The sequence below is a fragment of the Sapajus apella genome, unplaced genomic scaffold (assembly GCF_009761245.1).
Source record: "Sapajus apella isolate SASKATOON/1434 unplaced genomic scaffold, GSC_monkey_1.0 scaffold6, whole genome shotgun sequence".
Taxonomy (NCBI): domain Eukaryota; kingdom Metazoa; phylum Chordata; class Mammalia; order Primates; family Cebidae; genus Sapajus; species Sapajus apella.
Genome location: NW_022436946.1, coordinates 3,625,731 through 3,638,864, shown reverse-complemented (window position 1 = coordinate 3,638,864; position 13,134 = coordinate 3,625,731). Strand labels below are relative to the sequence as shown.

Genomic DNA, 13,134 nt, shown 5'->3' with positions numbered 1-13,134 from the left:
ATGGATAGTCACATAGTTTGATCCCTCACTTTCTTTCATTATTTAGATGTTATCTTATTACAGACATTTTCCTTAACCACAGTTTTGGAAATTGAGTACCTTAACTCGTCAGTTCCCCTGTACTGTGTTATGTTTCGCCTTCGGAGTTTCATGTTTGAATACAATCACACATCTCACAACAACATTTTGGTCATGTGTGAGAGGGGTCATCTAGTAAGCTAAGGCTAATTTATTATTGAAGAAGGAAATCGTTTTTACAAATTTAATGTAGCCTAAGTGTACAATATTTATAACGTCTGCAGTAGCATACAATAATGTCCCAGGCCTTCACAGTCACCGTCCAATCACTGATAATTAAAAGCAACTTCCAGTCCTGCAAGCTCCATTCATGGTAAGTGTGCTATACAGGTTTACCATTCTGTTTTATCTTTTATACCATGTTTTTACTGTATTTTTCTATGTTTGGATGTGTTTAGATACACAGATACTTACCATTGTGTTACCATTGTCTGCAGTATTCAGGACAGTAACAGCTATACAGTTTTATAGCCTAGGAGCAATACACTGTCCCACAGAGCCTAGCTGTGCAGCACGAGATACCAGCTGTGTAGTGTGCTTACTAGGCAACAAAATTTCCTAACAATGGATTTCTTAGAATGTATCCTTGTTGTTAAGCAATGTGTTACTGTAAACTGTATATTTTACTTAATTTATAATATTTAATTTTTATCTAGAACCCACTAGAATATAGGCTGTGTACAGATTTTAGTCTGGGTTTTATAACTGCCTATCCCATGGTCTATAGGCAGGGTTCTAGCATCACAAGTAGTTAAAAACTTGAAAATTAAATAATATTCCTATTTTAGAGTTTAAAAATCATGAAAATGAACAAAAAGTAGTATTCAAGGATTAGCAGTATGGTAACTATAATATACATTTGTTTAAAGTAGAAAACAAGCCCTTTTTTTAGTAGAGAATTAGTCAAAATCTATAACAAACCTTAAATATGCATACACTTTGGCATAGTAAGACTTCTCATTAAAATCTATTCTAACAAAATAATTGCAAATGTACATAAAGGTTTTGCAGGAAGAACAACCACCATAGACTTGTTTATGAAAGTGAAAAAATTTTTAAAATCAACCCCCCCAAATTTCCAAATATGGAAGCTTAGTTAAATGAAATGTGGCATATTCATACAAGGGGATCTTATACAATCATTAAATTAGCGTTTAGATAAATATTTAGAGCATGAGAAATATTAACAATATGCTGATAAGTGGTAAAAAGCAGTCTATACAAAGTATATGCAGAATGATTTAATTTTTGAAAAAATATATGTAGACTGATAGATATATAAATGGTATTCTATATATCAGTCTGAGAATATAGCTTTTTATCAACTCTGTGTTGTTCATGTTTATGATATTTGATAACACTTTATATCTTTTTTAAATTCTTGCATCAGTAAGTAGGAACTAAGGCTCCACATTAGCTTATAAAATAATCTCTTTGGGGTTATTTTAACATGTAGAAGCTGTCTAGCCACAAGTACGATTGTATTAAAAATGTAGTTAATATGACTCAGGTGAGAAGACAATTAAATTTATGTTATGTAGTTAATTCAATATTTGATCTCAGATATTTTAATTAAACCTAACCCACCCACTCTCTGTCTCTGTCTAGTTTCTATTCTTTTGGCAGTAATGTACCATCTGGTTCTAGTGAACAAAAGAAGGGGAAATTCCCGATCTGGCCAGAGTGGAGTGAAGCTGACATCAATTCAGAAAAGTGGGATGCAGGCAAAGGTGCAAAAGAAAAGGACAAAACAGGAAAAAGCCCAGTATTTGTAAGTAGACGCAAACGTGATGAAGTTTCATTTAGGTTTTTAATTTTATAGTGGAATAATATTTGTAAACATAAGAGGGTATTCATTCTTCTCCACTATCTCTGTTCAAAAGGGAAATTCTTAATTTGTCTGTCCGCCCCACCTCCCAACTCTCTTACTTTGTCTTTCCAAGCCTTAGTCGTGAGCTTTGGTGAATCATATTTGGGTAAATTGGAAGAAAGAGGCATGAACAAAGAATCACAATGAAATAAAGGAAAAATTAAGAGACAGGGCAAGTTAGCCAATGGACTTTGGACAGAGTTTGGAAACAGGCATTTATAAAGAGTGGTTTAGAAAATGAGAATCCACAGTGGACTTGTAAGCTGTGACCTGGAGATAATAGGAAAGATAATTTTTAAAAGAAATGTTACTGTGAGATGAAAACTGGGTTCCTCCTACTATCTCCTCAAGATATGTGAATAAAGATCCTCATTGCTCTTCATTTACTTTTTGTCACATAAATATGGCATGTCCCTAAGATTGGCGCTATGTAGAATTTCTACATTTTCTAATTATATTACTTTAGGTTATTTGCCTATTTAAAAATGTTTATTTCTAATGACTTCGAAGTTGAGGCTATGGGTCTGAATTGCATTTAAAAAATGACCTATTTATTTGGTGCAGCAATTCATTAACAAACATGTATAGAACACAATATAATTTTCAAAACACAAACATAATTGCCAGAATGGTTTAGTTGAAATTTGCATAAAGCATTCCAAAATAGTAAATCTTATGTAAATTTTGTTCACAAAATATTTATTCATATTGGTCAATTTGTTCACAAAAGATACATAATAAAGGTATTGCTGACTCTGTTAGCACATGAACAATTTCCAAATTAGCAACAGGTAAGGGAGCAAATTATTTGTACCACATCTAGAATAATTGTGGAACTTATAGATGCATAAGGCTTTGAATTCTATGGATTCTAATGAAAATTGGCACATTTTATGTTTTTTTAATCAGTGATTCAAAACTTAAGGTGGAGGGGGGAAGAGAGAGAGAGAGAGTGTGTGTGAGTTTAGCCTTTAGAATTTACATCAGAAGGATAAGGATAGAGTGTGCAAATTGTCAGTTGAGTAGTTGAGCTCTGGAAAAATTCTAGAGATGAGTCACTCCAAAGTCTGGAGAAAACTACACAGAGGGAAAGGGCAAAAGTGCTTGAAATTTTTGAAATATGATGTAAAAATAACTTTTTAGGGAGCTTGGAGTGCAAGGATCCCTTCATCAGATGACTGAAAACAAATGCAAATCTCTGGAAGGTCGGATGCTAAATTCTGGGATTTATCAGAGTTATTAAACCAAGGGCAAGCCACGTGCGGTGGCTCACGCCTGTAATACCAGCACTTTGGGAGGCAGAAGTATGCAGATCACGAGGTTAGCAGTTCAAGACCAGCCTGGCCAACATGATGAAACCCCATCTCTACTAAAAATACAAAAGTTAGTTGTGTAATCCCAGCTGCTTAGGAGGCTGAGGCAGGAGAATCATTTTAACTGGGGAGGCAGACGTTGCAGTGAGCTGAGAATGCACCATTATACTCCAGCCTGGGCAACAGGGTGAGACTCTGTTAAAAAAACAAACAACAACAACAACAAAAAAAACGAGGGCAAGTCTATTGGATGATCATCCTTTTTTGGAGGAAAATCAGCGACACTGGAGCAGTAGCAAGTGTATTGGTCACCTGATGTCCATTTCATTTTGGGGCAGCATATACAAATGAGACTACCTGACATTGGACTCCAAAGTAGATACTGTGGCCCTTGGACTAAGGAGCTTTATAAAACACAATGGTTAAAAAAAAAAAGCACAAGGCCAGCTCTTGCTGTGAACAGGGCCTACCCATTGGAATGTGACAACTGAGAACATTAGCCAACATTCTATTCTGCCACTGTAGCTTTCAAAAGTAGGAAAGCACCAAACCAAAATGTAAAGTGGTCAAATCTAGGATAGAACCTTACTTTCCACTTCCGGTTCTGTCACAATCTCGTCCATGGCTCATGAAGCAGCAGCTCCTCCACTGGAGTGAGTGGTGTACAGTGTCCAAGCCTTGTGACTGCATCTGCAAGACATGGTTGCACGGTAGCCCTTAGCCCTCATTTGCAGCTTCCATACTTTACCAAGATCAATTTCCTTAAGCATCCAACTATAGCAAGTATCTTTGGAGTTTTGCAGAAGATCGCTTCCCTAGATGTGAAGCTAGTCATCAGAAAATCAGCCCCAACTGAATTCACCCTTCCCTTTAAGTCCAGAGAAAGGTCTCATTTCTTCGGCTAAGTGATGAAAACTAAAAGATGTGATGGGTGAATCAAATTGTGAATATATTATGCAATACTGTAAGGTCATTATAAGGAACACAGCTAAAGAAAAATGATGTGGAAAGATTACCCTGAACTTCTTAATGTAGTAGACCCAAATCCTTGGGAAAGAGAATCATGACAAGGACAGTTCCACATTCACCTTGTTCTTTGTTTATTTATTTTTTACTCTCTCGAGTACATTTATTAATTCAAGGCATGAAGATTAGGAATCAAGCAGAAAGTAGTGTCCTGGGGCTTGTGTCTGTTTCTTGAGCTGGAGAGACAGAAGATATTGCCTAGGGCTGCTAAAACAATCCAAACTTCAACCAGATCCCCAGGGCTAATGGCAGAGAAGTGATCTGAAAATTTTGCATATAATTTTAAGATATTTACTCAACTCCTAAACTATGTATGAAGGATAAGCTGTTGAGTAAATGAATAAACAGCAGCAGCTTGAAGTGGAAATTTAAAAAGATTTCATGGTGCTTTGGAGAGAAATTAGAATTTAGGATACATCAAGGTGAAGGGACCCCAATAAATACTCCAGCTTTTTTATAGCATGCACCAGACTGACTCTAGCATTCTGTATGAAGTAACGGCAAACCAAAGTTACACCAACCCTACCAGATCCTGAACCCCAGTGTTGACCGAGTTAAGTACATCTTGTACTCTGCCTGCCAAAAAGAAATAAAATTCTCTTCTCTGGAAGAAGACATCATTATCTAGAACCCATATTGATTTTTATATTCAATGTATATCATTCAATCAAAAATTATTAAGCATGTAATCTACCAGATGCACAAAGACAAGCTGGTACCATTCCTACTGAAACTATTTCAAAAAATTGAGGAAGAGACACTCCTTCCCAACTCATTCCATGAGAACATCATTATCTGGATAACAAAACATGGCAGTCACAACAACAACAACAAAAAACTTCAGGCCAATATCCTTGATGAACATTGATGCAAAAATCCTCAACAAAATACTTGCCAATGAAATCCAGTGGCACATCGAAAAGCTAATCCACCATAATCAAGTAGGCTTCACTCCCAGAATACAAGGGTGGTTCAACAGATGCAAATCAATAAACATCATTCATCACATGAACAGAACTAAAGACAAAAACCACATGATTATCTTAACAGATGCAGAAACAACTTTTGATAAATTCAACACCCCTTCACGTTAACCCTTTTCCCATTTACAAAAAAGTGCAGCTTGTTGCCAATGTTCATTTAATTTTACATAAACACCCTCTCTGAGGCTGAAGCAAATATGACTGATTTTCAATGTAAAAATAAAACATAAAACTGTTCTTGGAGTTATTTCTAAACAGAACTTGTCTCTAATTTTAATGTAACAGAAATGTATATGATAATCAGTATTTAATAATTTATTATGAGATAAATTTCAAAGCACAGAATAACACAAAGTGGAGAATTACTTTCTGAAAAAAAAAAATGCATTTCTCTTCAGATCCTCTTGCCATTCCTTTTGTTGTGCAAGTAGCAAACTTTGCCCTGACCACTTGGATTTCATTTCCCTGATGTTAGTAGTAAGCTTTTGGGCGAAATGTTTTCCAGACAAGTGAAGAGGTATGGCATCATCAGTGAGCATGGGTGACCTTAAAGATGTTCTGCCCTAGCTTGTGATGCTTTTCCAGCATTCTCTAAATCAATGGCAGTCTCAAGTTTACATGGCTAATCTTGTGCTCAGGATTGTCCTCCTTGAGCAGGATGTAATTCACTGCTTTAATAGAGGTGGTAAAAGAATTTCTTATACCAAACATTGTTTAATTTTGGGATATACACTGCAGCTGCAAGCACTGCTGGTGAGTTTTCTTGGGTGCAAATGGAAAATGGTTAAAAACTCTCAACAAACTAGATATTGAAGGAACAAACCTCTAAATAAAAAGAGCCATCTATGAAAAACCCACAGCCAACTTTATACTGAATAGCAAGAGCTGGAAGCGTTCCTCTTGAAAACTGGTAGGTGACAAAGATGCCCTCTCTCACCACTCCTGTTCAACACAGTATTGAAAGTCCTCACCAGAGAAATCAGGTAAGAAAAAGAAATAAAGGCACCCAAATAGGAAGAGAGGAAGTCAAACTATCCCTGTTTGCAGATGGCATCCTATATCTATCTGTAGTCTCAGACCAAAAGCTTCAGATGGTAAACAACTGCAGCAAAGTTTCATGATGCAAAATCAATATACAGTGCTCACTTCAGCAGCACATATACTAAAACCGGAAGGATACAGAAAAGATTAGCATGGCTCCTGAACAAGCATGCCATACAAATTCATGAAGAGTTCCATATTGTTAATTAATAATCTAACTTCACAATTGAAATAACTAGAGAAGCAAGAACAAATTAATCCCAAAGCTAGCAGAAGATGAGAAATAATGAAAATTAGAGCTGAACTGAAGGAAATTGAGACATGAAAAATCATTTAAAAGATTATTTTAATGAAAAAAAGATGATTTTTAATTAAATCATTTTAAATGAAAACAGATGATTTTTCATTTAAAAGATCAACAAAATCCAGGAGTTGTTTTCTTGAAAAATTAATAAAATAGGCCACTAGCTAGACTAATAATGAAGAAAAGAAAGAAAATCCAAAGAAACACAATTAGAAATAATGAAAGGAATGATACTACTGACCCCACAGAAATGAAAACAACTATTAGAAACTACTGCAAACTCCTCTATGCACACAAACAAGAAAACCTAGAAGATATAGATAAATTTCTGGACACATTCGTCTTGAGACTGAGCCAGGAGAAAAAAAAATTGTTTTCCTAAACAGACCATTAACAACCTCTGAAATGGAGTCAGTAATAAAGGTCCTACCAACCAAACAAAAGCCTGAGACCTGATGGATTAACAGCTGAATTCTACCGGATGTAGAAAGATGAGCTGGCACCATTTCTACTGAAACTATTCTAAAAAATTGAGGAGGGACTCCTCCCCAAGTGATTCCATGAGGCCAGAAACATCTTGATAACAAACCTGCCAGAGACACACACACAAAAGAAAACCTCAGCCCAATATTCTTGATGAACATCAATGCAAAATTCCTCAACAAAATACTTGCAAACTGAATCCACCAGCACATCAAAAAGCTAATCCACCATGGTCAAGTAGGCTTCATCCCCAGGATGCAAGGTTGGCTCAACATATACAAATCGATAATTGTCATTCATCACATAAACAAAACTAAAGACAAAAACCACATGAATATCTAAATAGATGCAGAAAAGACTTTTGATAAAATTTGACACCACTTCATCTTAAAAACTCTCAATAAACTAGATATTGAAGGATCATACATCAAAATAATAAGAACCCTCTATGACAGACCGACAGCCAACATTGTATTGAATGGGCAAAAGCCAGAAGCATTCCCCTTTGAAAACCACTACAAGACAAGGATGCCCTCTCTCACCACTTCTATTTAGCATAGTATTAGAAGACCTAGCCAGAGCAATTAGGCAAGAGAAAGAAGTAAAGTGCATTAAAATAGGAAGAGAGGAAGTCAAACTATCTCTGTTTGAAGACGACATAATTCTATATCTAGAAAACCCCATAATCTTGTCCCAAAAGCTCCTGCAGCTGATAAACAACTTTAGCAAAGTTGCAAGATACAAATTCAAAGTATAGAAACCACTAGTATTACTATACCCCAACAACAGCCAAAATGAGAGGCAAATCAGAAAGGCAATTTCATTCACAACTGACACAAAAAGAATAAAATACCTAGGAATACAGCTAATGAGGAAGATAAATGATCTCTATAAGGAGAACTACAAAATTGCTCAAACAGAAACAAATGGGAAACATTCTATGCTCATGGATAGGAAGAATCAATATCATTGAAAAGGTGTACTGTCCAAAGCAATTTACAGATTCAATGCTATCCCTATAAAACTCCCAATGACATTCTTCACAAGTGAGAAAAAAACTATTCTAAAAAATTCATATGGAACCCAAAAAGAGTTTGAATAGAAAGTCAATCCTAAGGAAAACAACAATAACAACAACAACAACAAAAAAGAAAAAGGCATCATACTACCTGACTTTATACTATTAAACAAGGCTATAGGAACCAAAACATCATGATACTGATACAAAAGCAGGCACATAGACCAGTGAGACCAGTAGAGAGCCATAAATAAGGCCAAACATCTGTGACCATCTGATCTTTCACAAAGCTGACGAAAATAAGCAATGGGGAAAAAAACTCCCCATTCAATAAATGGTGCTGAGATAACTGGCTAGCCATATGCAGAAGATTGAAGCTGGACCCTCTTCTTACAACATACACAAAAATCAACTGAAGATGAAATAAAGACTTAAATGTAAAACCCAAAACTGTAAAATCCCTGAAAGACAACCTAGACAATACCATCCTGGGCATAGAAATGGGCAAAGATTTCATGACAAAGCCACCAAAAGCAATTGCAACAAAAGCACAAATTGACAAGTGGATGTAATTAAACTTAAGAGCTTCTGCACAGCAAAAGAAACTATGAACAGAGTAAACAGACAAACTACAGAATGGGAGAAAATATTTGCAAACTATACATCTGACCCAGGTCTAATATCCAGCATCTATAAGGAACTTAAACACATTTACAAGAGGAAAACAACCAACCACATTTAAAAGTGGACAAATGACATGAACAGACATAAAATTCTCAACAGAAGATATACATACAGCCAACAAGCATATGAAAAAAAACTCAATATTTCTGATTATTAGAGAAATGCAAATGAAAGCCACAATTACACACCATCTCACACCTGTCAGAATGGCTATTATTAAAAATCCAGAAAACTAACGGATGCTGGTGAGGCTGCAGAGAAAAGGGAATGCTTATACACTGTGGTGGGAAAGTTCAACCATTGTGGAAAGCACTATGGCGATTCCTTAAAGAGGTATAAGTAGAACTACCATTAGATTCAGCAATCCTGTTACTGGCTGTATGCCCAGAGGAACATAAATCATTCTACCATAAAGAAACATGCCCGTGAATGTTCATTGCGGCACTAGTCACAATATCAAAGACATAGAAGCAACCTAAATATCCATCAATGAAAGGTTGAATAAAGAAAATGTGGCACACATGCACCATGGATACATATACACCATGTATTATGTAGATACTATGCAACCATAAAAAAGAACAAGATCATGTCTTTTGCAGGAACATGGATGGAGCTGGAGGCTATTATCCTTAGCAAACTAATGCAAGAGCAAAAAACCAAATACCAAATATTCTCACTTCTAAGTGGGAGTTAAATCATAAGAACTTATAAACACAAAAAAGGAAACAAGAGACACTGGGGTCTACTTGCTGAGGGAGGCTGGGAAGAAAGACAGGAGCAGAAAAGATAACTACTGGGTACTAGGCTTAATACCTGGGTGATGAAAATCTGTACAACCAACCCCTGTGACATGAGTTTACCTATGTAACAAACCTTCTCATGTACCCCCACTTCTAAAATAAAAGGCTTTTTTTTTTTAATTACCAGACATGAAAAGAAACAGAACCAAGTGACTGAAAATCAAGATAAATCAAATAATAGAAATTGATCCATGAACATCTTAGACTTTGGAATTGTTAGATAAGGGACTTTAAAACAACTAAATATTTGCAATAAAGGAAGGGAAAATGATGTAAGGAAACTCCAGAAGTGTAGCAACAGCTCCTGGAAATTCAGTCAATTTTTCGATGATTCACTTTTTGAGAATCTTGCCTGGATGTTGATGTACCCTTTGTCTTCATTCAAATTATTCCAGTATCTTAAAGGTGACAATAAACTACATCTTCCAGATAAACATATATACTTATAATGTTCAAAATGTACACAATGCCCTCAAATACAACCTGTTTCTCAGGCCACACCAGCCTTGAGGTAGAAATGTGATTACTGTGAAAATCCCAAAACCATATTTATTTCTTCCTGTCCTTATTAACTCAGGTGAAACTTAGTTGCTTTTTTCTGTATAGATAGTTTATATTTCTCAAGCAATTTCATTTATAACCTGGCAATTTTAAGGTTATTTTTTGTAAGGATCTTTTTTTCCCAGCATCCCATAAATTCTGAGAATCTTACATAGCACTTGTCTGAAGCATTTTGAACTCACTAGGTTGCTAGCATTTGAGAGTATGAATTTGGATATAATTTTTTCTCCAGAGCTCATTAATTGACCTGTAATAAGAGTTCAAAAATTAATGAATTAATTGCATTCTTGGGCATTTATCGCAAATAAATGGAAATTTACATTATGCAGATGTCCACAGCAGCTTTATTGGTAATAGCCCAACCCTGGAAACATCCCAGATGTTCTTCAACAAACAATTGGTGAACAAACAGATGTCTGTATATGAAATATTACTCAGCAATAAACAAGAACAAACTATTGATATCTGAAACAACTTGGATGACTCTCCTGAGAATTACACTGACAGAAGAAAAGCCAATCCAAGATATTTCATGCTTCCTTACAATCATACCACAAATGGTGTGATTTCATCTATGTAACCATTGCTGAATGTTATATAGACATTCAGTATATAATGACAAAATTATAGAAATAGAGATCAAAGGAGTTGTGGCCACGTGTTAGGGATGGAGTATGGGATAGGGAGTGGGAGCATAGGTGTGGCTATGAAAAAGTGTAGGAATAGTACTTGTGGTGATCAAACTGTTCTATATCTTGACCGTCAATGTCAATATCCTGGTTACGATACTGTATTACAGTTTCACAAGATGTTACAATTGGAGAAATTGGGTAAAGGGAATACAAGAATCCATTGTATTATTTCATACAACTGTATATGGATCTATAATTATAGGAAAGAGATTAATTTGAAAAATTAAATGAAAATCAGGTAAAACATCCAAGTTTTATTTAAATATGATCTTGTTTATGATTCTAACAGTTGAAAATTAAGTAAATATTTTAAAATCTTCTCCATTCAGGTAAAAACATTTTTTCAATGGAGAATGTGGCCATATCTGGCCCATCGTAAATTGCTTTCCTGCCATATCTAGTTTACTTTCCAAAGCATCTTATGTTTCTTTGGGCTACCTCCTCTACAATCAAAATGCTACTCAACAGTCAGTGAGCATATTACATGTAACCAATGAGTATATGTTTGTTATATACAGTTTTGTTAAATTCGGTATTCTTTAAGTACTCCATGAATTAGCTCTTGCAACACAAATTGCTTTGTAAAGGCTTATTGATTGACCGAGTCTATGTACTTACTTCTTCTTTTATTAAAATTCAGTTGTTTTTATTTTAACAAAAGAATATGAAGAAAAAGCTCAATTTATTTTTACATAGCATTTTTTTGAGGACCCTGAAGGAAAGATTGAGTTGCCACCATCCTTGAAAATTTATTCCTGGAAACGTCCACAGGATATTTTATTTAGTCGGGTAAGTAAATCTTTTCTGTTAAATAAAATACTTACTATATGGATATATTATCCTAGTTATAAAAATTTGCAGTTTTGTAATGATTTAAGGTAATTTTCTCTTGTGGTATTTAGTAAAAAAAAACCTGCTTTTTGGCAGCTAATCAAAAATAAGTGTTTATCAATGTAGTTTAATATTTCTTGTACTGATTTCTAAGAGATTGTTGAATTTTTGTTTACAGCCTTGATTTTTCTTCTCTCTAAAATGTTAAATTATAACTTAAAATGTTGTGTGAAGTTATTCCTTAATTTCTGACTGGCACACTTCCTTCTTCTTGTTTGCATGAACATTCATAGCATGGAGGTCTGTTTTTCTGGTGTTTATTAGCATTAATTTTCCAGCCCAAGAGTTTCGCACTTTGATATCTCTATTTCAGGGATTATTGAAGCATTTTTCAGAGAACACTTATTTCTGAATATCATGCGCAACCACTTGAATCATATTGACTGGAACATCACTCGATAAACTTTTATTTTTCAATAGCACTTATAGAGATTAAATCTTTAAACACACTGGTCTATCTTCATAACATCTATGTTAATTTGAATATATTTAGATTTCCCAAGGGTTTAATTACCACTAATGCCTTTTTCCTTCCTTGAATATGCTATTATTTTCACCTAATGCATAGGAAACCAGTGGGCTAAATTATTTAGAAGTACTCAAATGGTTGTAATAAAGTTGATTCTTCTGTACATTTGTGGAATCCATTAAAGCTATATATCTATATAAAGTTATTTTATTCCTAAAAGTTTTAGCCTCATTAGAACTGCTACTAATTCAAGAAAATATAATATATACACCATATTTTTCAAGTACTCTTACTGGTTGAGAAAATCAGATGAATCTTGATTCAAAGATTCACTAAAATTCAAATATAATATTCTGTCTACCAGAATATTTTTTGAATGCCTACTTACAAGATATTTGAAATAAATCAAATGTATATGAACCATGGTTTAAGGTACTTATAGTATTAGATAACATTGACATGAAGAATGTAAGTTCTGTGATATTTATGTAATGTACTTAATATTTATAAGTTACTAACAATATTCAGTCTGATCAATATAAGTACATGGTTGACATTATATATAAATAAAGGGTATGAATTCACAAGATGATGATGTTGTAAATTTGGATAAGTAGAAAAGTTTTTTCCTGAGACTCCCTTGGTCAAGGAGGTGGATCTGCCCAGTAAGTGGGGGAGGCTTTAGGATTTTAGTTTTTAATATATATTCCCCCAGTGTCCCCCCATCCCTTTTTGAGTAAGATATGCCAGAGGCAGTATCAATGGTCAAGGTTTTATTTTGGCTCATGTCAATGTCAGGCTGGTGTGGCTACGTGTGCCAGGCCATCATGTTACTTGGTGGCACCCCTATGGCCAAGAGACTTAGAGTCAAAAGACTCATAGCCAATTAACCATTTTAGGCAAGATAGAAATGAAGGT

General features: G+C 34.8%; 1 protein-coding gene, 1 long non-coding RNA gene and 1 other non-coding gene across 4 annotated transcripts in view; 2 read left to right on the top strand and 1 right to left on the bottom strand.

The window, feature by feature from the left end:
- The window catches only part of ADGB (androglobin), a 213,220-nt gene that overhangs the window by 33,870 nt on the left and 166,216 nt on the right, over nt 1-13,134 (top strand). The window contains exons 2-3 of one of the 2 annotated variants that reach the window (XM_032274516.1): nt 1,726-1,849; nt 11,553-11,645. In XM_032274516.1, coding sequence (XP_032130407.1) covers nt 1,726-1,849; nt 11,553-11,645 — 217 coding nt within the window. Of the gene's footprint in view, nt 1-1,686; nt 1,850-11,552; nt 11,646-13,134 lie in introns of both variants that reach the window. The other variant, XM_032274517.1, reaches the window with a different exon arrangement.
- The window catches only part of LOC116549165, a 40,224-nt gene that overhangs the window by 22,363 nt on the left and 4,727 nt on the right, over nt 1-13,134 (bottom strand). The gene's annotated exons all lie outside the window — the stretch shown is intronic.
- Nucleotides 6,409-6,515, top strand: LOC116549798. The gene has a single exon (XR_004268078.1). It is a non-coding gene; the product is annotated as a U6 spliceosomal RNA (small nuclear RNA).